The sequence below is a fragment of the Camelus bactrianus genome, chromosome 8, assembly GCF_048773025.1.
Source record: "Camelus bactrianus isolate YW-2024 breed Bactrian camel chromosome 8, ASM4877302v1, whole genome shotgun sequence".
Classification (NCBI taxonomy): Eukaryota; Metazoa; Chordata; class Mammalia; order Artiodactyla; family Camelidae; genus Camelus; species Camelus bactrianus.
In genome coordinates this window covers 64,038,977-64,064,925 of record NC_133546.1, presented here as the reverse complement: position 1 = coordinate 64,064,925, position 25,949 = coordinate 64,038,977, and the positions used below count along the sequence as shown (strand labels likewise).

At 37.5% G+C, this 25,949-nt stretch overlaps 1 protein-coding gene and 1 non-coding gene across 7 annotated transcripts in view; one reads left to right on the top strand and one right to left on the bottom strand.

Annotated features, from left to right (window-relative positions):
• The window catches only part of UBE3D (ubiquitin protein ligase E3D), a 266,407-nt gene that overhangs the window by 205,508 nt on the left and 34,950 nt on the right, over positions 1 to 25,949 (bottom strand). For 5 of the 6 annotated variants that reach the window (XM_074368692.1, XM_074368690.1, XM_074368691.1 and 2 more), the window contains exon 8: positions 24,653 to 24,816. In XM_074368692.1, the coding sequence (XP_074224793.1) occupies positions 24,653 to 24,816 (164 nt within the window). Of the gene's footprint in view, positions 1 to 6,342; positions 7,283 to 24,652; positions 24,817 to 25,949 lie in introns of those variants that run through there. The other variant, XM_074368694.1, reaches the window with a different exon arrangement.
• On the top strand, positions 1,189 to 1,249 carry LOC123613631 (U7 small nuclear RNA). Its single transcript, XR_006721007.1, has one exon. It is a non-coding gene; the product is annotated as a U7 small nuclear RNA (small nuclear RNA).

Genomic DNA, 25,949 nt, shown 5'->3' with positions numbered 1-25,949 from the left:
TATTAAACACTGGGAATAAGAAAAAAGATGTTCACTACATTATTCTCTAATTTTTCTACTAATTCAGAACAGTTCATAACAAAAGGCAATTAATTAGGTTTTAAGTTTGGTCAGAACTCCTAGGAAATTAGGTAAAATACTCTGAGAGACTGGCCCTCTCATTGAAGTAGATGTGTGAAAACAAATACTCTTACTGACATAACCAGCGACATAGACAGAACTCTTGAACAATTAGCTTTGAATACAGATGCATGAATCTCCCTTGCTGAGGACATAAGCCAGTGTTCACATGGTCACATGAGGACGTATAAGGGTAGAGTAGATGTCAAGTTTGAGGTGGAGTACTGGGCAGTCACAGGCAGCAGAAATAAGACCAAAAGACCATACAAAATGCTGACATGAACGAACTACTCTGCCATCTCCTTTCTAGCCTTTTTCTAAAATGGGTATTATAAAAGCTTGAGAAATGTCTTAGATACTAAAGAATAAACACCTTATAACACGTGGTAACCAACAGTACAAAGCAAAACTAGCTGTTTCTAGGAATCTGACTTCAAGGAAACAATGTAACTTGAAGTTCCAGAATTAAGCCGAATACAAAAGTGACTATCACTTTTACCTGGAAGAATCAATCCACAACTCTCAGTGACAGAAGAGTTTACAATACTCCACAAAATAGAATTAGAATGGAAATGGATGAGAATCAAGCCCTCAAGCATCTTATTTCAAAATAATGCAGGTATCATTTATAGATCAGGTTTATGAGCTTCTTTGGGGAAAAAAGAAAAATGTCAAGTCGTCGAGAGCAATATAGAGGAAGCAGGAGTTCCTTTACAGGAACAAATGACAGCAAGCTCTCTTACTTATGTCCCTTATGGCTAAAGAGGCACCGTTAGCAGTTCGAGGCCTCTGTGGTGTTCACCTCTGATCCAGAATCATTACCCCTGCCCTCTGCTCTACCAACCTCATTTGTCCAGGAGGCTCTCCAGACAGACACTTCTTCCTTAGGCCAGGATAGTAATTACTCCTATGGGGCCTGGAGAGTATCTGCTAATATATTACTTACCTGTAGGAGAGTCTGCTACTCGGCATGCGGTGCGTTCACTCATCAGCTGCAAAGACGCATTTTAGTTACTACTTTGAAGCCACAAGAATACCAGCTTCCCTTCAGCATTCAAAAGTAAAGGTCAGTGCTACAGGTTTTTTAGAATGTGTCTAGCAGGCTTTCCGGTCCACACCGGAAGCCACCGCAAGGGAGAAAAAAAACAGTAAATGTCAGCAAGCTTTTTTTATAAAGGGTCAGATAATAAATATTTTAGTCTTCTGGGACATCTGTCACAACTGCTAAGCTCTGCTCTTGGATGGCAAAAGCAGCCACAGATAATGTTTACAAATGCACATGGCTGTGTTTCAATAAAATTTTTCCAAAAGCAAGGGAGGCGGGGGGATCCTGGACTAGTTCTGCTGACTATTGTTTGCCCACCCCTGATCTAAAGCAATCAAGCAGACTTTGAAAGAGAACTGTTCCATATGACTATGTAAATTCGTTTCACTTTTTAAAGCCTGATTCTATTCCAAGTTTCATCAGCAAATACACATTACTTATCTATAAGAGATGTTTCCCACCACGAAACCTTTCTGTGTACTCCTCTGGGCCCCACTGCTCTAGTTCCTCTGAATAAAAACAGATTTGTAGCCTTTCATAGATTAAGGTCTTCTTTTAGAAACTGATGAAAGCTTTGATTATTTGCCAAGAAAAATGCATATACACAAATACACACATAATTTTTAATCCAGTTTCATGGGGTTCACTGACACCCTGCAAATTGCTGGAGGTGAAGGCAATATGTCCTAAGACTCCAGGTTTCTGTCTTACCTCTGCAGTCAGTTATCTACCGCTGCATAAACACCACTCCAAAACTTGGCAACTTAAAACAACAGACAACTCATAGTTTCCGTAGGACAGGAGTCTGGGAACAACTTAGCTGGGTGGCCCTGGTTCAGGATTTCTCACGAGGTGGGAGCCAAGATGTCAGCAAGGGAGGCACTCATCTGAAGGTTGGGCCAGGGCCCCAGTGTGCTCATGCTGGCAGCTGGATTCCTCCAGAGCAACTAATCTCAGACCCAGAGCAAGGAGGAATCCACTGTACCTTCTAAGGCTTGCTCTCAGAATTCACTCTCTCACATCCACTTTGTTCTTCCCGTGAGAAGTGAGTCTCTGGGTCCAGTCCACACCCAAGGGACAAGAGAAAGAAGCTCTACCTCTTCAAATGAAGAGTAAAGATTTTGTGGATATATTTTAAAGCCATCACACACTGTCAAATAACCCAATGGCACCAAGAAGTTGGGATTACATTTTATCTGCCCGGAATACCTCATTTTTCCAAGCACCATGCTTATTAAATTAATACCTGGAACTGATTCATTAATATCCTGAGTTAGGCAGAGATCAGGTAGTTTTTTTGTAATAATCCCATGAATTTGGTAGCAATTCATTTTTAGAAGTATCTAAATAGAATCTTTAGTTATTAGGTTTCACAAATGAGTTAAACTCTAATACGAAGAATGGATAATGATTTCTGAGCCATGTTCCCAGGGCTTACAAGAAAATCTGCCTCCCTGAAAACTGTGGCTAAGGAAGATCTTCTATAAGAATATAAAAAGGATAAATTTATTAGTAAGAGAGAGTTACCATTTTGAAGATTAAAAAAAAAAAAAAGCATAGCAATCTCTAAGCAACTAACATTTACTTTCCAAACTGGCTGAACAAAAACTATCTTCCCCTGAGTATTTCCTGAATTCCTAACTTCTGGAATTTTCCCTTAAGGTTTTTCATCAACACTCTGATTATCTATAAACCTGCCAAGCACACAGCCTCAGGAGGTAGAGCTGCCAGGCATAATCAATATGGTTGCAGAGAATGAGATGCATGAGTCACATTAGCATTAATTAGTGTCGCCTGCAAAAGTTTCAAGTGCATCAATAAAAAATGAAGATCTTCAAAAAAAAAAGTTGTAAGTTAAAAAAAATTCTATTACATTTTGTTTCAATAGATTTCAGTGCAAACATGCACAGAGTCTATATAAATATTCCAAGATGTCAAATAAGCCCTCCAACATTTATAGGTCATGTCTCTAAGGTAAAGAAATAGGATCTATAGTCAGTCTCTGTAAAAACATCTGCATTCTTTAGGGAAGGGAGGATAAAGTAGGAGAAACTGGATTTTCCAATGGAAGTGTGAGTTGGAAGCAGGAATGTCAGCTTTGGGATGGCTGGTTACCTCTCCACCTTATGGGACACGGGCCCTACGGTGAGTGACACTGGCTGTTTGTGTAGATGTGCATAACAGACCCAGTAGTTTTAATTCCTCACAGGCTAGTTTACTTTGAGCTACAGTCCTGGGAATCCAGCACACTGGATACAGTCCAATATGCGAGGCTGGTGTGAACAGAGGTGCCCTTGGACATATTTTGTATTATAAACCATTCTAGAAATTACTTCTATTTGAGTCCTTTACTAAGAACTAACTTTGCCTTTTGGGTATTTTCCATGCAGTCACCAGGTAAGTGGTGGTGCTCTTCAAAATACGTAACTCTAGACATAGATCAGTCCCATTCTCACACTGGATAGTCTACAAGAGCAAGAGTTTTGTAGTTTTCGTTCACTAAAGTTTACCTATCACCTGACATGCTGTCTATGAGATGAATTCATGAACAAACAAATAAATAAACAAAACTTTCACTTTATTTGTGTTTACAGTAGGGCAGGATTCTTGTGAGTGTGTGTGTTAGCAAAATACAATTCATCGGTTAAGTGGTTTATAACATATTAACCTTAAAAGCATAAATAAAAAATCCTCTTATGAATTTCCTTCAGTGAACAGGTGCTCTTGCTAATTATCAACATGTGACTGGCCTCTTTCAATCCATCCCCCTTGCTGGATGTAACCAAGCTATACTTGGCATACACTGACACCTACTGGCCGACAAGAAAATGGCTGCTATGTATGTATATACATTTTCCAATCTCTTTCTTCCTTAAGTGTTTACTTTGCAACTTTGGTTCAATTAATATCAGAAAATCTCTCTATATTCACTCTGCTCCATTGATACACAGGATTTTATTGTGCAATTTCTCAAAAACATACTCTTTGGATCTAGTGTAAGATTCATAAATGGTAAGTACTATATTTTCCTCTAAGCAATTCACACTGAACTTCAGAATATGAAGGTGCTAAGCATTATAACACTAAAAATTTCTATATATACAAGTTCTTTGAGCCCACTGAGTCACAAATTTGTTTAAGCACAAAATGGTAACAATAGTAGTCAACAATTACTGCACAGTAACAACCTCACTTAGTAATATTTGACTATGGCATCATTTCTCCCCTAAAACACCTATTAATATTTTCTGAAATATACATTTGGGAAATACATCTTGCAATTTCCCACCTCAGGTTCTCTCCTCTTCAACCCCCTGCCCTCATTATCTTTCCATCTTCAGTCTCAGATGAGATGCTATTTTCTTCATAAAATTTTCCTTAATTAGAAGTAATCAGAAAGCCCCTTGTTTATGTCTATCATAGGACATAGCATGTATACCTTCTAGAGCTTTTAGGTAATTTGCCAGTTTCCAAGATTAACGCTGAGACTCTGGAGGTAAAATCTGTCTTATTTATATTTTATATATATATTTATATTTATATTTTATATATCTGTAAGCAGAAAGTTTTATACACAGGAAGCCTAAGTGAACATGAAATGAACCTGAGACTAAGCATTGCATTCATTAAATACTTGTGGTAAGGAAAAACTAAGCCTTCAGTTTAAAAGAAAGACTAAACACAATAAGGAGCTCAAGATCACACTCTAAAATGTGCATGTGTGTCCCACAGTTGTGGTACTGCACAATGTTAAGTATGTCAAAAGATGAGGGAATTAAGGCCCAGAGAGAAGGCTGTCAATGGTCCTGCCAGTGTAGCTTGTCAGTGGGAAGCTGGGACTAGGTTCCATGTCTGACCCCAGCCCCCATACTCTTCCCATTGTAAAATGTCAAATGCTCTCCTACAACTTCTACACGTTCCAGATATTCCAGGTCATCTCAATATCAAGTCCCCTAACAATCACTCCCAACTATTGGATGGGGGAATCACTCCTGTGACTGTCTTACTTTAAGTGCCAAAGTCCCACACCAGATAAGATTATTAAATGTAACAAATACAGGTCTGCAACAGGAGCAGCATAAAGATCCACGCTCAGCTTTTTCAATTAGAAGGTAGTATGGTTACTTTAATCTTGTTCGAGGCTCACTTTACTCTTCCAGAACACATATGCTAAATATATAAAGGGAATTAATAATTTGAATCTATCTATAGGCATCTAAAGAACTGTTTAGGTTAAGAATTTTGCTAAGAACAAGACATTTCTAAGCAATCTCCTACCCTAAAGTTCTGCTTTTTTGTTGTTGTTGTTGCAGTTGTTTTTAAACACAGACCAAATGGTTTCATCAGAGGTAAGAAGCAGCAGGTAAGCCAGGGTGGATATGGAGGTTTTATAATGACTAAGTCAGTCACCCCAGTGGGAAAAAGGTGGGGTGAATATGCAAGTAGCTATTGGAATTAGGTCCAAGGAAGACCAGGGAAAGAAAATGAAGTAGGAGACCTAAATGAGAGCTCACTATGGAGCATATTGGAAAAATAAAGTATTTGCAAAGGAGCCCTGCATGTGAGTCAAATGCGGAAAAGAGAGGGAAGAGGGTCAGCCCAAAAAAGCATCAAGATGGTCTGAAGCCATTAGTGAGTGCATGGGAACATAGAAACAGACTAAGATGGGCCTAGGGGCAGCCAATTAAGACTGCTATCCACAACCAGCAGGGAAAAGAGTAGGTACTGAAATCAGGTTTAGAAGCAGTAGCCAAGTTTAGGCTTTAGTAAGGAGGTAAAAAGAGTGGATTAGTTACTCTCTTACTTTGGGGCTTAAAGGAAGCTTCATGGTATAAATAGAGTTCAAAAGTATTGCTTAGCAAATAAATCCATTTCCACCCTATTTTAGCTTCACTGGCTGTAGTTTTAGATGCTAGTCTGTAAATAATGATTCAAGGAGGACAAGTGGAAGACACAGCCAAGGGTTTTGAAGACAGACCTGTTTTTGTTGTTGCTGTGTTTTAACATTTTTTATTGATTTATAATCATTTTACAATGTTGTATCAAATTCCAGTGTAGAGCACAATTTTTCAGTTATACATGAACATATATATATTCATTGTCACATTTTTTCTCTGTGAGCTACCATAAGATCTTGTGTATATTTCCCTGTGCTATAGAGTATAATCTTGTTTATCTATTCTACAATTTTGAAATCCTGCCTATCCCTTCCCACCCTCTGCCCCCTTGGCAACCACAAGTCTGTATTCTATGTCTATGAGTCTATTTCTGTTTTGTATTTATGCTTGTTTGTTTGTTTTTGTTTTTTAGATTCCACATACGAGCAATCTCATATGGTATTTTTCTTTCTCTTTCTGGCTTACTTCACTTAGAATGACATTCTCCAGGAGCATCCATGTTGCTGCAAATGGCGTTATGTTGTCGGTTTTTATGGCTGAATTGTATCCCATTGTATAAATATACCACTTCTTCTTTATCCAGTCATCCGTTGATGGACATTTAGGCTGTTTCCATGTCTTGACTATTGTATATAGTGCTGTTATGAACATTGGGGTGCAGGTGTCATCCTGAAGTAGGGTTCCTTCTGGATACAAGCCCAGAAGTGGGATTCCTGGGTCATACAGTAAGTCTATTCCTAGTCTTTTGAGGAATCTCAACACTGTTTTCCATAGTGGCTGCACCAAACTGCATTCCCACCAGCAGTGTAGGAGGGTTCCCCTTTCTGCACAGCCTCAGCATTTGTCATTTGTGGATTTTTGAATGACGGCCATTCTGACTGGTGTGACGTGATACCTCATTGTAGTTTTGATTTGCATTTCTCTGACAATTAGTGATATTGAGCATTTTTTCATGTGCTTATTGATCATTTCATGTCTTCCTTGGAGAATTGCTTGTTCAGGTCTTTTGCCCATCTTTGGATTGGGTTGTTTGGTTGTTTCTTATTAAGTCATATGAGCTGCTTATATATTCTGGAGATCAAGCCTTTGTCGGTTTCATTTGCAAAGATTTTCTCCCATTCCGTAGGTTGTCTTTTTGTTTTACTTATGATTTCCTTTGCTGTGCAGAAGCTTGTACGTTTCATTAGGTCCCACTTGTTTATTCTTCCTTTTATTTCTTCTAGGAGAAAATTTTTGAGATGTATGTGAGATAATGTTTTGCCTATATTTTCCTCTAGGAGGTTTATTGTATCTTATCTTATGTTTGAGTCTTTGATCCATTTTGAGTTTATTTTTGTGTATGGTGTAAGGGAGTGTTCTAGCTTCATCGTTTTACATGCTGCTGTCCAGTTTTCCCAACACCATTTGCTGAAGAGACTGTCTTTATTCCATTATATATTCTTGCCTCCTCTGTCGAAGATTAGTTGACCAAAAGTTTGTGGGTTCATTTCTGGGCTCTCTATTCTGTTCCATTGGTCTATATGTCTGTTTTTGTACCAATACCATGCTGTCTTGATGACTGTAGCTCTATAGTATTCTCTGAAGTCTGGGAGAGTTATTCCTCCAGCCTCTTTCTCTTCAGTAATGCTTTGGCAATTCTAGGGACAGACCTGTTTTTGAATCCTAAGTCTAACCCAAATTAGCAGGGCTTCATTGGGCAAGTAACCTTAGTTTCTATAAATAATGGTAACCATAGCACTTCCGCACAGAGATGATATGAAGATTCAATGATAATGTATGTATATGCATGACTGGGACATTGTGCTATACACCAGAAATCGACACATTGTAACTCACTGTACTTAAAATAAATAAACTTATTTATTTATTTCACCGAAGAAAAAAAAATTAAAAATTAAAAAAAAAAGAATTCATACTAAAAAAAGGTTCAATGATGTAAATGTATTACAAAACTTAGCACAAGTCTGAAGCATAATAAAAGCTCAATCAGTGGTAGTTATTATTAGATCATTGAAACTGTAATATTTATCCTTCAACACTTTAAAGAGGAGGGGATTTATGCCATGCTTACAAAAAAGAAGAGTACATGATGCACAGAAAACACAAAAATGTTACCCTGAAGGAAAAGTGGGAATGGTAGTCTATAGTGTCCATCTAAATCTTACTTAACTTAGAGACACTTCTATTCAGAAAACTCAACTATACCTGAAAAATTTTTCAGAGTTAACTTGAACAACCTAGCATATAAAATGTCAGCTGTGCCTCCCAATCTCCCCCTTTTGTCCTTACTGATTTAAAAACAAACTGTATGATAAAATTAGTAAGGTTAAGCCACTTCACCAGTAAGGGTATTATTATTTTATGCTGCTAAAAGAAAAGTGATGGAAATAACAGATGCTAAGGAAGTAAGACTTTTTAAAAATCCAAAAATCCAAGGACCAAGAATAAGTTTCTATATATTTATTTAATTCCCTAAGATGTAGAGAAGAGTTTATTAGCCATGGATAACAGAAGAAAACAATTTTATATATCTGTTAATGAAGACCTTACTCACACAAGAATACTTAGAAACAAAGACATCAATTTCATTACCAATCCCTTTCTTATAGAAATATTATAAAAATAATATGAATATTGGTTGAAATGGAAAGCTTAGAGTCCCATGGGTAGTTATATACTACTAACACAATGAACTATATATGATCTGCACAGATGAATAAATATTTGAGAAATTGCAGAATTCCATTTTTTTTTGGTAGGGGGAATTAGGTTTATTTTAACGGAGGTACGGGGGATTGAACCCAGGACCTCATGCATGCTAAGCATGCACTCTACCACTGAGCTATACCCACCCCGTCACCAGAATTCCATTCTGATTGGACATGACAGAACATATGACAGGCACAGGAGAAGGCTGGATGAGGGTGCTGAATTGGAGCGAGGCTGCAGAAGACCTTATATACTAATCCAAGGAGGTAAAGACTGGGTGTGGAAAAGAAAGCAAGGGAGTGATATGACTGGAATGACTGGGTGGGCTCCAAAATATAGGCTAGACCAGGGTTTCAACAGGTTGAGGAAACACTTATAAACGCCATATGAAGAGTAACAAACTTGTGAACTAGATGATGGTAATTACGAAGAGAAAAGAAAGAACAGATATGAAGGAGATTTTGAAGGCAGAGTGAACCTGACTTCATAAGTAGTTTGGTATGGTGGGGCAGGGAACAATCTAAGGCCGACTTTACGATCGGAGCCTGGCTGACTAGGATAATCATGATGCCACTGAATGAGATACAAATAAGAGGAAGCATATGTTCACCAGGAATGTTAATGAGATTTTTCCACCTTGGCCATACTGAATTTGAGAAGTCAGTGGGATATCTGGCAGAGACAACCTGGACAGGATGGAGATGGAAGCAAAGAACTTAAGTAAAAGGGAGGACCGGGAACGTAGACTTGGAAGTTTTTACCCAGCAGAAATCAGAGTCTCTACTATGAAAGTAGATGAGCTTCACAAAAGGGAAGAAAGAGTCAGGGAGAACACTGTTAGCAGGGCATAGGACAAAGCAGACGAGGCAAGGGAGGATGAGAAGACGTCAAAAAAGAGGAGAGGGAAGAGGTCAAAGAGGTCAGAACGAAACCAGGAGAGAGTCAAGGCAAACATCTCCAAGAAGAAATGGTGAATAATGTCGAATCTCAATCTTCTTAAAGATTAAGAAAAGCAAACGATTTTGGTTACCAGGTGACCACTTGAGATCTTTGGATCAGCAGTTTCAGCAGACTTCAGTAAAAACATAAATGGATGTGTCAGAAAGAAGATCTCCTTAAATGTGATACAAAGGTGAAAGCTGTCTAATTCCCATTTTATTATTTTTTAATTGAAGTATAGTTGATTTACAATGTTGTGTTAGTTTCTGGGGCACAGCATAATGATTCAGTTATACATATGTACATATAGTCCTTTTCAAACTCTTTTTCAATATAGGTTCTTACAAGGTATAGTTCCCTGTGTTATATAGTAGGACCTTGTTGTTTATCTCTTTTACATATAGCAGTTAATATCTGCAAATCCCAAACTCCCAATTTATCCCTCGCAGCTCCTTTTCCTCCTGGTAATTATAAGTTTGTTTCCTATGTCTGTGAGTTCCAATTTTAATTTTGACTGAATCAAAATTTAAACTTCTATGTGTCACAAGTCATCATAAACCAAGTTTAAAAGTAAGCTACAGGGTGGAAAAAATATTTTCAACAGATAAAGAATATTCACAATCTATAAGAACTCCTAAAACCAAAGACATACAAATGCACAGACTCACAGACACCAGATCAAGTAGGCAAAGGAACATGAACAGGTTATTCACCGAAGATTCTCAAATGGCTAGTAAATATGAACAAAGATGTTCAATCACACTGGTAACAGGGAAACACTAATTTAAAAAAGATACAATTCTATCAGATTGGCCAAAATGAATAAATAAATGAATAAACCTAACATTATGAGGTACTGGAACAGGTATGAGAAGTAAAAACTACCAATTAAAATAGCCCTTAGGAGAACTGGGCATTATCTATCAAAATTTAAAATATCAGTAGTAATGGCCATTTCTGTCCCCCAGTAAAAAGAACCAGGGTTTCTTTTTTGACTGATTCCAGGGCTGTGGCGGGGAAAATATAAGATGAATCTGGAGCATTTTGTAGTATCAAGAAGTGAAAAAGTGATCAAAAATTCAAAGTATGGGGGCATGTTAAAGGACATAGGAGCCAGCCTAAAAGTGCTCCCAGTGGCCAAAGCTGGAACAATTTGAGCAACAAAATAAATAAATAACAAATAAATAACATATTATACAGCATAAGAAACACAATTTTATAACTTTAAATGGAGTATATTTAAAAATACTGATCACTATGCTGTATACTTGAAACTAACATAATATTGGAAATCAACTATACTTGAATTAAAAACAATGATTGACATAGAAAAAAAAATCTCCCATGTTGTTGCACAGATCAGCAATTCACTCCTTTTTCGTTGCTCAGTAGTATTCCACTGAATGGCTATTACTTGTCCATTCACTTGTTGACAGACATCTGAGTCATTTCCAGTTTGGGGATATTACAGATGAAACTACTACGAATATTCAAATTAATAAAAATAACATAGTGTTGGTTTATAACCCAAGGTATGACATAAATATACATGAGTCCATCAGATAAAAAATAACTGAATAAACAAACAAGAAAAGATACAACTCTTCCTTTAGTAAAAATTCCAAACAATATGTGTAGATACTACATTCTTATAGGGGAAGCTTATCTGCCCCCTTCTCTTAAGAGTGTGGGATAGACTTAGTGACTCCGTTCCTAAGAAAAGAATATGGAAAGGAGAAAACAGTCACTTCACAGTGAGGAAGCCTGGCCAACATCACCTCAGCCAAGTGATCAAGGTGAAAACTGCCAGTGAGGGCTGTGGATTCCACGTACCATCCGATATGATGTGATGAAATGGTATTCTTTTCAAAACCTATAGTCCCAGTCTAATCAGAAGAAAAACACCAGACAAACCCAAACTAAGAGACATTCTAAAACATGTTTAACCAGTGTTCCTCAAAATAGTCAAGGTCATGAAAAACAGGGAAAGTCTGCTACAAACCAGAGGAGATAAAGGAAATTCAATGAATCGACGCAACGTGGTATCATGGGCTGGATCCTGCGATAGACAGAGGGCATTAGTGGAAGACCTGGTGAAAGCGAATAAAGCCTAGAGTTGGGTTAACAGCAATGAACCAATGTTGGTTTCTTAGTTTTGACAAAGGTGTCCTGGAAACTTGAGATAACCTCAGGGGAAACTGAAAACCCGTGAAAGGTATGTATTCAAGAACCATCTGTACTATCTTTGCAACTTTTCTATAAATCTAAAACTACTCCAATAAAAAGTTTATTTTAAAAAATGTAAAATAAATATATTCCAGGAGCAGCAACTCTACTTTTTTCTGTTCACTTTAAAGAAGCCCTTGCAGAAGTGCACAAGGAGGAATGTACAGGGTCTTCACTCCAGGACTGTTAGTGTCGGGGAAAGATTTTAAGTAATTGTAACAGAATGGCTTAAGAAATCATAAAATACCTACATGATGGAATATCAGACAGTAGTTTTAAAAAGTGAGATATATCTACATGCAGTGGGAACGTATAATACTGACAGAAAAAATAAACTGCAGAACCATACTCTACAATTAGAAAAAGGAAAAGAGAACACACAAACTATTTCTACATATATTTCTGGGGCATACACAAACATATGCCTGCGTTTAGATAAAGTCTGGCAAGATATAGAGCAACCTGGATGCAGTGGTGACTGATTGGGGTGGGCGACTGGAATTGCAGGTGGTGGCCAAGGAAATGTGAGATTTACCCTAGAATGCTGAAATTATTTTACAAGCAGAATGGCTTTATCATTTATCTGAGGAATTAAGTAATGATTATGAGGTGGGGAGAGAATTTTCCTCTAACAAAGGAGAGAAAATGGCCAGAGGAAGGTTCTGGCAGTTTACGTGGACCAGTGACACGAGGGCATCCCGTGGAGACCAGCAGTACTGCTGGAGGCCCTTGGCCTGCAGCTCTGCCTGGGTCCCTGAGACAAGCACTTTCTGTCATGGTGGATGTCACAGAAGCATCCAGCCTTAGCAACAGGAGGCCAATAATGGAATGTGCAATTTATCTTGGTTTTCAACAGAGGTGCAAGCACCTGGAGGGCTCTTGCAGCCATCTAGATTAAAAAAAAATAAAAAGCACCAAGAGATACTGAAAGAACCTGACTTCTTCCTTCTACTGCAGATGACCTCAGAATCCAAGGTTCATTTTTCACCCCCAATGCCTAGAACAAAAGCAGAACCAACCAGGACCACAGCAGTTGCTTTACATGACAAATGTCAAACTAAAACGCTGGCAGACTCCGAGGACTATGCATCGAAAAGGTTCACCTGTTCTCCCACATTAGGCCAATACACTTCTTTGCAAAGTGGGGTTACAAAAGTCATACAGAAAATCTTGAGAAGAATTTAACTCAGAGCATATATTCAAATACATGCTAAAGCTCCATTTAAAGCACTACAGTCTGCCTTAATACTTTTTTAAAGAGCTCATTTTCCATCAATCACCTGGTATTCTGTAAAATAACACTTCAAGATGCTTTAAATATATAATTAAAAGTAAATTTCTTCTCTACCACAACAAAGTCTCAGTAAATGATTCGAAGCTCGGGCCACTTTCCATCCTTCAATCTTCGTTAAAACAGGCCACGTAGATTCTGTAGACCATCATTTTAATAATACAAGAATTACACAACACTCTTTCCATCGAGACAACACAACTTTAACCCTGATGAACCCAACTCTACTTTCTGAGTTTACACTCAAGTGGATGATAAGCTGGAGAAAGTCACACAGTAAGGAACATTATCACCATAGATTCATGATCGCAAACTGCAAATCGGCAATGAAGATGCCTACCAACCCCTCGCCTGCTCTCCAAATGACCGTTTTTAATCTCCGTTTTCCTCAAACCTCCAACTGCCCATGACCCCCAACTGTTTCCCTCATGCCCTGTCACTCTTGTGTTACAGATAAAATAGAAACCATTGGAAGATGAGTCTCTCATCTTTCCAAAACCTAATATTCAAACCTGTTCTATCCTCTCTAATTCTCATCTCCTTCCCTCCTGTCACAGAAAGGGAACCATCCAAAGGCTGGCTGCTCCCTTGGAGTTTGGGATACCAGCCCCTCCTATCTTGTCAGACGCTTAGCTTATCAGTCATCACTTCCTTCTCCTGTGCAGTCAATTTCTTCTTCTTAAACAACAGGATCCTCCCTGTTGGTTTTTAAACAGGCTCGAGGAGGCCTGACCCCAACTTGCCTACCTTTCATCAGCTCCCTATCCCCTTCCTATTTCTCCTTCCCTTCAAAGCCAAACTCCTTGAAACCTCATCCATACTTGTCTTTGTTACATCACCTCTCACTCACAGCTCACACATCCCAATCCAGCTCCCAGCCTCAGCACCCAACAAAATAATCCCAGCTAAAGTCACTAATGACCTCTGTAATCTAAATCCAAAGTACATTCTACATTCAACATCTTACCTGACCTCTCAGCAGCATCTGACCACTCCCTTCTTCTCAAAGTACTTCCTTTCCACCATAAACAAAATGAAAAGACAACTTACAGACTGGGAGAAAATATTTGCAAATAATGTGACTGACAAGGGCTTAACTCCAGAATATGCAAACAACTCATACAACTCAATAACAGAAAAAAAAAAAAAAACCCAATCAAAAAATGGGCAGAAGCTCTAAACAGACATTTCTCCAGAGAAGACATACAGGTGGCCAATAGGCATATGAAAAGATGCTCAATGTCACTAATTATTAGAGAAATGCAAATTAAAACTACAATGAGGTATCATCTCACACCAGTCAGAATGGCCATCATTCAAAAGTCCACAAACAAATGCTAGAGAGGATGAGGAGAAAAGGGAACCCTCCTACACTGTTGGTGGGAATGTAATTTGGTGCAGCCACCATGTAAAACAGTAGGAAGATTCCTTAAAACTAAAAATAGAGTTACTACATGATCCAGCAATCCCACTCTTTGGCGTGTATCTGGAGAAATCTCCAATTCTAAAAGATTCATGCACCCCAACATTCACAGCAGCCCTACTTGATAGCTAAGACATGGAAGCAATCTAAATGTCGATCTATGAATGACTAGATCAAGATGTAGTATATATATATATACACACAATGGAATACTAGTCAGTCATAGGGAAGAATGAAATAATGCCATTTGCAGCAACATGGATAGACCTAGAGATTATCACACTGAGTAAATCAGGCAAAGAAAGACAAATATCACAAAATATCACTTATATTTGGAATCTAAACGATACAAATGAACTTATTTACAAAACAGAAACAGACTGACTCACAGACATAGAAAACAAACTCATGGTTACCAAAGAGGAAAAAGGAGGGGAAGGGATAAACTAGGAGTTTGGGATTAACAAATACACATTACCAAAACAGATAAACAACAAGGTCCTTCAAGATGGGAACAGGAAAGGGAATCAAGTGAAAAAAGAGACTGCACAAGGGAAGGGAATCTTGAAGCCATTCCATCTGACAGAGTCTAGCTCGGAGAAGAGGAAATCTAGGAATGAGTGTCAGACTACGTAAATGTTTGAAGAGCTGTCCTGTTCAAGAATCAGTAGATTAATTTTTGGTAGTTCTGGATAAGAGTTTCTGGGAAGCAGACTTCAGGTAAATAAAAGGAAGGCCATTCTAATTATTAGAATGATCTCAACATGATCCATTTTCTAAGCAGTGGCTTTGCTAAGACCCAGTGAAACACAGTCTGGTGAAATGCACAGCACAGAGAACAGTTGTCAAACATTTCTGTATCAGTGATGGAACCTTTTCTTCCAACAAAAGCTTTTGAGGAGAACCTAATGTTAAACAAGCAAATGGGAGCATCTCTGTGGGAAGATGACTGCCCCTTCCCAGCCCAGCCCCTCTATGACCCAAAGACACTCCATAAGCAGCAGCCACTGAGTTCCCAGAACCCATCACACAAATACACACACGCTGCCCTGCCCAGACCTTTTCAGCTTTTATTGGGACCGGGATGGAGTGGAGGCGAGTACTGCCTAAGTTTCCATTTTCTTTGATTCAGCCAGTGAATACTGTTTCCTATGAAAACCTATCCCTCAGCATGCATGCAGATTTTGGTTTTTTGAAACAATCTTTTGGGGTTACATTTACCATGTTTCCTTAACTTTACTGTCATTTCCTTTCTGGTAGAAATCTTTGCTCTCTTGTTGTGGAATCGCATACAACATAAAACATTGTAGGAGATTTAAAAAAAAAAAAGAGGAAAAAGAGAGACCCAAACTCTTCGGATGTGAAAGCTGAAGGTAACTACTTCAGATCTGACTCATAAAAATACCTAACACATGACTAGTAAACACAGAAAAGTGAAAAAGCAGTTTCATATATACATTCCCATTTCTTCCTTTATCCAGTCCCATTCCCCCCGCCTCCCCTTTACCCTCACAGGTCAGGACTACACTTGTCTCATGCTCTTTCGTCAGAAGAAGGAAACCAGATTCCCCCCAAGAAAGCAATCCCAGGATATGAACTGCTTTTCATAGGAAACCTGCTTGATTGGACTCTCTAGGAATAAAAAAACTCACTTTTGTCTTATGTCATGGTCTTATTTCCTGTACCTTCTTCAGTGATTACAAACAAATTCGTGGACAGTACAGGAACTCCAAACAGAATAAGTCTGACTTTAGGCCACTGTACTTAACACAGTCCACTCAGAAGAGGAATTTTTCCAATTATAGATCAAAGAAGTGTGTGCTCAACTTGCTTCATTATGAAGAATGGTCTCTAGTTGGATAAGTCTTGGTGATAGTATGGTACTAGCAGATAAATATGTGAAAAGTGATTTCTGAAGAAGCATTTATATTTTCCTAGAGGTATCTGATTACTTTCCTGTACTTTTAGATTAACTTTCTTTCCATGGATGCCTGTTCTAAGAAGCTAAGGCTTCCGAAAAAAAAAATCACATTTGTATCCTTAAATTCTGATCTGTAAGATCAGGTAAGAACATACCATAAATCAGAAGTTTCTGTTACTGAAGTTACATATTAAGATGCATAAATATTCACTGAATACAGTGTATCACACAGTATATTTTGAGTAGTAATCAAAATGCTGACACATTCTACACTACGAGGGGACTAGTTCTTGAGAAAGAATATACATTTATAGTGACATTTTCAGATCGCCTAAAATTTTATGAAGGACTTACATGACATAATGAAAAAGCACTGAATTTGGAATCACAACAACGTGGCTCTAATTTTGGCTCCATCACCAACTAACAAACTAATTGGAGTTATTTCTCTTACTGTCCCTCAGTTTCCTCACTTAAAAAATGTAAGACTTATGCATTTGTCTCTGAAGTTTAAGTTTATCCCCCTCTGCAAAGTCAATGTCCCTAATTGGAGTACACTGACAATGTAACGACTATGTGGGGAAGTAGAAGACATTTGCCTGAGACTGTTTAATAAAGTCCTCTTTAGGGGCTGGTGACACATCAGTTCATTCATTCACTTGTTTATTCATTTATTCATTCTAGTATCGTATTCACACACTATCCAAATAATGTGAAGTGATTCAGCAGCTTATGCAATTGTTAAATAACAGGCCTTGGATGTTCTATTAGACATAAAATTAGCATAGACTAACATTTGATTTATTTTTTAATCAAAAAGACAAATTCCTCTAAATCTCAAAACCTTCCAATTTTATCTCCAAAAGGCAGTGTTTCAGGCAACGACAGTCTCTGCCATATCATATATAGAGCTTCAAAATTAAGCAGTTTGGCAATGATTTCTTAGATGTGACATCAAAAAACTTAAAACCTTTGTACATCAAAAGACATAATCAATAGATTAAAAAGGCAACCTACAGAATGAGAAAAAGTATTGGTCATATGTCTGAATAGGGGTTAATAGCAGAATATATAAAGAACTACTACAATTCAACAACAAAAAATCAAATAACCAAATTAAAAAATGGGCAAAGAACAGATATTTCTCCAAAGAAGATATATGAACAGCCAACAAATATACAAAAAGCTGCTCAAAATCACTAATCATCAGAGAAATGAAAATCAAAACCATAGTAAGATACCACCTCATATCCATTAGAATGGCTACCATGAAACATAAAAACAGAAAATAACAAGTGTTGGAGAATATGGAGAGAAATTAGAACCCTTGCGCACTGCTGGCGGGACTGTAAAATTCTGCAACTACCATGGAAAACAGTAACGGAAGGTCCTCAACAAACTGAAAACAGAACTATCATATGATCCAGCAATTTTCACTTCTGGGTATCCATCCAAAAGAATCAAAAGCAAGGCCCCAGCTATTTGTACCCAAGTTCATACCAGAACTATTTATAATACCCAAGAGGTGGAAGCAACCCAAATGTTCACCGAGGAGTGAGTGGATAAACAAAAGGCAGTACATACATACAATGGAATAGAATTCAGCCTTAAAGAGGAAGGCAGTCTCGGTACATGCTACAACATGGATGAAACTTGAGGACATTATGCTACGTGAAATAAGCCAGGCACAAAAAGACAAATATTGTATGATTACACTTACATTAAGAGTCTTAATTAGTCAATATTATGAATCGAACTGTGGTCTCTCAAAATGCATTTGTTGAACGTGAATACAGTTAGGGCTCTAACTTCCAAAGTGATTGTATTTGGAGATAGGGCTTTTAAGGAAGTATTTAAGTTAAATGTGGTCATAAGAATGCGGCCCTAATCTGATAGTACCGCTGTCCTTATTAGAGGAAGAGACATGAGCTCTCTCTCTCTCTCTGCATGTGCACAGACAAGAGGCCACATGAAAACACAGCAAGATGGCAACCATCTGTAAGCCATGAAAAGAGGCCTCACCAGAAACTAATCCTGGTGGCAGCTTCATCTTGGACTTCTAGCCTCTAGAATTATGAGAAGATACATTTCTTTTGTTTTAGTCATACAGTCTGTGTTGTTTTGTTATGGCAGCCCCAGCAAACTAATTCAATCAACTCCATAAAAAACAGAAAGCAGTACGGTGGTTACCACAGGCTGGAGGAAGGGGAAAATGGGTACAGTGTCAGATCTGCAAGATGAGAAAGTTCTGGAGATCTGTTTCACAACAGTGTGAATATACAGTTGACCCTTGAACAACACGAGTTTGAACTGCATGGGTCCATTTATATGCAGGTTTTTTTTTTTAATATTAAATACCACAGTACCACATGATCCGTGGTGGGCTGAATCCAAGGATGCTGATACAGAGGGGCCTCGAATACAGAGGGCTCACTATAAGTTATAAGTGGATTTTCAACATAGTGAGTTGGTGTTCCTAACCTTCATGTTGTTCAAGGGTCAACTGCACTTAACATTTCTGAATTGTACACTTAAAAATGGTGGAGATGATAAATTTTGTGCTATATGGTTTTTTTACCACATTAAAGAAAAATTAAGCAAAATGTCCATTTTCCTGCTAAAATAAAGGAGAAAAAAAGATTTGAAAAATACTATTTCACAAACAGAAAGTACTACTTTCTGCATATAACACGTGTATGGGTGTGATTTATGCGCTTTTATTTCATTAGAAAAAGCAATAATGATGACTATCTTAAGGCAAAAACAACACTTCCTTTTTAGAACCAATATTTACCAATTTAGCCAACAGAGAGAAACCTAATTAGTTTATAAAATTTAATCTCTAAATTCTACTAAAATTTGGGGTAAATATGACATATCATCCACATTTCATCCCTCAGTATCTCTGGCAAGAAAATGCCGCTACTACTAGTAGAACACAGAACAATTCATCTCAGTTCAAATTCTCCAGATTCCTAAATCAGATACTGTATCTCCTGAAAAAGGTGGAAAGAAGCCTTACCAATATTAAGATTCATGTAATTTATACAAAAGAAAATTCAATTTAGCTTTTAAAAAAATTATTTTCACTTAATGATTACATTCCCCTAAGATCTCATCTCTTAAAAATATAAGATCATAGGACTTTGATACCTATGAAATTCTTCATCATTGTTTAACAAAGTACATGATTCTTCATGTTTCCCTAGAAGAAAAAGAGAGCAGTGTAACACTGTTTACACCATATTTTACCACTCATCCTGTTCATGCTAACAAAGTTAACACGTGGGATTATAGCAATTTTGACTTATGCCACAGTAAAATTTCTCTTATTTGCTCACATAAATATCATTCCAAGAAAACTGTGGGCTATGACACCCAGAAGGAACAGGTAGACGCAGCCCAATTTCAGGAGATAACCTAGAACAGGGTATCTCAACTTTGGCCCTTTGGCCTTTGGGGCCAGATAATTCTTTGTCGTAGTGACTCACAGGATGTTAAAGAGCACCCCTGGCTCCACCTACTAGCTGCGAATAGTCCCTTAAGTGGTGACAACCAAAAATGTCCCCAGACATTACCAAATGTCCTCTGAGGGGCAAAATTACCCCCAATCTAGAGACTATGAGGTCACAGGTGAATTAAGGAATTAGCAGAATTAAACTGCAGAAGTGAACTTAAAGAGTCCCAAACCAAAAAATTTATATTTAGGACCTAAACTCTGATATCCAAACTAAAGAGTGTGAGTTGTAAGATAACCCTGGGGGGGGGGGGGGGGGTGAGGGGGACTTAAAAAAAAAAAAAATCTCAAAATGTTAAGAGACATGTGTGTCTATTGCTAGAAAGAAAAGAACATTCTAAAAATACTACATGCCATTTTTTTGTATGTGCTCAAGGAAATAAAACCATAGTTACATTTGCTATCTTCCTCTTTTAGACTGCCATCTGGCCATCCACACTTTCACTAGAAAAAAATTCTAGCCAATTGTACTAAAATAGTTAATACACCACCCTATGTGCCAAAAATACGCCAGGGAGCCTATGGTTTGTTCAGTCATACCCCAAAAGAAAGAAACTAACATCCCTGAAATATAAAAGTAAGTCATAGAATGCTTACCCAACCTGTGAAATTCTTTCCCACCTTTGGGGTACACAGAGTCAAACAGGAGCAGGGGGAAAAGCAGATCAAAAGGAGTTCTATAAAGCAGGCAAACTGAAATAATCAAACTCATTTATTAGATGTCATTTTTTCCCCAAGATATATGGAGTTTAAAAAAAAAAAAGCCCACTAATACATACAGCAGGACACAACAGACTACAGTCATTATATTTCCAGCGTCACAGGGATTTGTTAAAATACATGAAATGATGGGAAAGGTGCACTGAATCCCTGTTAACACTCCTCATAAGGCAGTGCAAAGAGTCTTCATAAGAAACACAAGGTTCACCACCATAACTTAATCTACAACCACTTCCTTTTTCTTAACACTCAAAAGTTGCCCCCCAAAGCCTGGCACATCCAAACTAGTATATCCTTTGAGTTCTCGTTCACTTACCCATAAAGGCAGGCTATGTAGTCACTAATATGTAGAACAGCAACTATCAGATACAAGGATAAGCGGAAAACCACGTGCGATTCACTGAACAAATGTTTTGTTAAATGTAAGCATAAACTGCACGCTTTGGAGCACTTCTACAAGCACTCATCTAGATGTAGTAATGAGCAAGGCGGTCAAGGTCATGGCTCATGTGGAGTTCACATCCTCGTGCAGGAATTCCAGTAAAATCATCAAACGTTTGGAGAAAGCAACGTCATGAAATGCAGTTCCAAACACAGCATTTCTTTTCAAATAGAGAAGAGTTAATATCCAAGGAAAAAGAGGTAATAGAGAAAACAGAGACTTTAAGTATAATTATTATTTTTCCAGAAATTGAGAGAATATTTCACATGCAAGGCAAGAGCAGATTATGACATAAGAGAAAATTTTGAATAAACGCTTACATTTAGACACATAGGTATGAAATCTTAGAAAACCAAAGATAAAGGGAAAATGCTCAGGGTGTTGGGAGAGACAGAATAGGCATAAGACATCTTCAGATATTCAAGGACTGACTACAGTCCAAGTTTAAAAGAACTATTAGACTTTATCAAATCAAATAAGTGGAACAAAGGATAATAAGAAAAAAAAACTGTGAAAAATTACAGTGTAATACTATTTGTAAATATTTTTAAAACACATCAAACAATCCTATATGCTTTTATGGAAATAGACATACAATAAAAATACAAAAACTTCTACAGTCATGATGCAGGAGTGTAGGTAAGAAGTAAGCAAATGGGGTAGAGCTTTGGCTTGATACTTTTTTAAGAAGAAATAACCTCCATCATCAGAATCACAAGTGATCTCAACAAAGGGGAGAGAGTGCTTTAGGGAGGGAGCAAAAGAGTGAATGTGAAACCTTGATAGGAGGCATTTCTTGCTTTGGTGAAGAGAACGGATACTAATTGAATCTAGATAATGAGAGCTTTAAAAATTTTAAGGATGTGTATTAAAAATTTAACGTTAACCACTAAAAATCATACAAAAATAGGTATTTTTTACTTCCAAATCATCACAGGAAAGAAATGGCACAGAGAAGGCAACCAACGTAAAAGGTAGCAGACTAAATTCAGCTACATCAATAATCACAAATGTGAACCAAGTTCACTAGTAAAATAAACAGACTGTCACATGGGAGTTTTAAAACATTCAGTTACATGTTAATTACCAAGTATATGTATTTCTTTGATTGAAAAATGTCTTTATTTTACCATGCTACTTAAACATTTTGCTGACTTTCTCTCTTCAGTGCTTTGAAGATATTATTCTTTTGTCTTCTGGTCTCTTTAAAAAATTTTTTCTTGACATATAATATATAGAAAAGCACACATATCATTAGTATTCAGCTCAATGAGCCCATGTAATCAAATCCTAGACCAAGAAACAGAATGTGGCCAACACCCCAGGAACCCCCTCATACCCACCGCCAGCCACTACATTCCCCACCCCTAAGAGATAAACCCTATCCGGACTTCTACAAGCATACCTTACAAAGTATATGTTAAGAAGACATATACCAAGATAAAATAACACAGGACAGCTGAACATAAAGGAAAGATACAACAAATCAATAACTTTTTTAAAGGAAAGTAAATATACCAATAATAACACGAGGCAAATTAGAATTAAAGGAAAATAGTATCAAATGAAAGAGGAGAAAAATCTTATTGATAAAATATGCAATTAGTCAAGCTGTTATGGCACAAACCTTTATGTACCTAATTACACAGCTTCAAAATACATAATGCAAAAAGAGGAATCAAAACCAGAAGAAAATGACTTTTCTATAGTCATAGTGAGATTTAACATATACTCTCAAAAAAATCCACATTTCAAATAAAAAAGATGACTAAAAAGGTTTTAATAAACTTGACTATATAAGTCTAAAAATATAAAGGTACACACACAGACACCTCAACAAAGTCCCCAAACCATCAAATACATAAACCATATTCTCTGATCATGCCTCAGTCAAACACAAAGACTGTCAATTGACTCTTTCATTTAGATTGCCATCAGGTGGATAAGAATCTTGTGGCATTTTAGGGGAGGGTGTAGGGAAACAGGCATTTATACAAACTTTAAGTAGGAGTATAAGTTTGTAATGCCTTTTTACAAAATAATTTGATATTATCTCTCAAAATTTTTTATGTCATACCCTTTGACTTAGTAATTCTATTTCTAGTAATCCCTCTTATAAAAAAAGTATACATAATCACAAATGTACAACAACACATAGTGCAATACTAATTATAGCAGCAAAAAAGTAATAACCCAAATATCCACCAAGAGAAAAATGGTTAAATTAATTAAGTACACACATTTCATAAAATGTCAAGCACTGACATGGAAAGATTCTCCAAGACACAGAGTTTCTTTGTCTTGTTTTTTTTTTAAGCGTAAAAAATGCACATGTATCATTCCAATTATGTTAAGATGCAAAATAGAAGGAAAAAAAAGTGGAAAAATACCCAAGGTGCTTTTTTTTTTTTCCTGGAGAGGGACATGATGGAGAACTTTCATATTTTACTTTATGGAAGTCTCTAGTGTTTGAATACTTCATGATTTGTACTGTTTACATAATTCAAAGAAAAGACAAGCAATAATTTTTTAATTTTTTAAATTTACTTCCCAGAAAAAGACTGGGATCTTTCCATTCTTAGCACAGATTTGATCAAACCCATCAGATAGTACAGGACAAGTATAAACTTCAACCTGTTCAAGTATGAACACTTTCTGTTCCCTCTGCCGGGAATGCTCTTCCCTCAGACCTAGCTGATTCCCTCACTGCCTTCAAGTTTTCCACTTACATGTAATTTTATCCGAGGAACATTCTTAGACTTTTCAGTATGAAATGACAACCTCCTACACCCCTATGACCACTCCCCAACTGCTTTAACTTGTTTTATTTACATTTCACTAGAGTAATTTAACACCTGTGTCTCAGTGTCCTTGTCTCTAAATGGGGTGGTAAGTGTACCTACTCCACAGGGTTGTTGTGAGGCTTAAAATGATCTGGAAGCCCTCAGATGAATACCTGACTTACAGCAAGAGCCATACCAGTCTTTGAATTTTTTGTCTGCTTTCTTTATGGTCTGCCTTCCTTCCCTCTATTAGAACAACAACCCCAGGAGGCAGGGACTCTGTTTTGTTCACTACTGTATCCCAAATGCCTGGGAAGTGTTTATCAGTAAATATTCATAGATGTTGAAGCCTGATTTAGTACTGCAGCCATATGCACAAACAGCTGAGATTACCAAAAAAGACCAATTGTTTTCAGTAAAAGCAAGCTTTCTGCACATAAGCATGAGTCATCTGTAATAATTTAACCTATTTTGAAAGCATAACATGTAGCAGTATGATTCCTAAAAGCATGAAGCAGGGAGGTGGTACAGTCGCATTTAATTCATTAATTTCTTAACACCAATATGGCAACAGAAACTAAACCATAACGTGGAATGAGAAAATAAAGCACAACTTACTTTTCATTCCTGCTTTTGATGTATGGCTGGTAGAGGATCTTGATGGCATTCCAGGCAGAACTGGAGTCAGCCTTTGGTAGGTCTTCCAACAGGGGGAATTTTTGGATACTTGTGGAACTTTCCAAAGATTCAATCACCAAACTGTCTGAATTTAAAAGCCATAGCTAAAGATACGGAGAGAAAAGTCCAAGTATAAGAATATCACCTCCCTATCCATCCATATCTCATACCACCACCCCAAAAAACAAAAACAAGACAAAACCATAAAACACCAGAAAAAAATATAGAGGAATCATGTACATGACTTTTAACTAGGGTAAGCCTTTCAAAGTATAACATTTGGTAGCATCACTGACAACTTAAAGTTTTTTTTAAATTTTTTATTGATTTATAATCATTTTACAATGTTGTGTCAAATTCCTTTATTGATTTATAATCATTTTACAATGTTGTAGTTTTTTTAATTTTTATTTATTTTTAATTTGTTTGTGGGGAGAGGTAATTAGATTTGTTTATTTACTTATTTTCTTAATGTAGGTACTGGGGATTGAACCCAGGACCTCTTGCATGCTAGGCATACACTCTACCACTGAGTTATACCCTGCCCCCAAAGTTGTTTTTTTTTTTTAAAGACAAGTGATTAGGGGAAAATATTTACTACATACATAACAAAGTTACTACTTATAATAGATAGAGCTCCTAAAAATCAATAAGGAGGGGAAAAAGCCCAAGAAATACAGGCAAAGAAAATGAACAGAACTGAACAGAAGAAATAAGAGATAAATATATGAAAATGTTAAGACTAGTAATAAGGAAATGCAAAATTCTGTGCCACCCTTCTTCACTTATCAGATTAGCAAATACAAAAAGACTGGTAACATCTAGTTCAGAAGAGGGGTTTGGAATAGGTATTCGCATTTGGTGCCCGTGGAGGGGTGTTGTGTGATTTGATGCACGTGCTTTCAGGAGAGAGGGAGAGAGGGAGAGAGGTTAAGGCAGGGAAGGAGCAAGGCAAAGACCTGGACTCACCCTGATCTCACAGGGAGTGCTGGAGCACGAATCTCACCTACAGAGCCTGTCCCATCTGGAGACAGGAGACCGCAGGTTTTGTAGCCCAGGGTCAAGTCAGTGGCAGTGGGCGAGCAGGGCAGGGGTTGGGGATAGCTGAGGACAGGAAACCACCTAGGCAAAGCAGCATCTGTCAGGATCAGAGAAGTCTCTGGAGAAGAGGGGGCTGTGGGTCACTGGCAGGCAACATTCTCATCAATGGGAAACGAGGAAACCAGCGGAGGAAAGG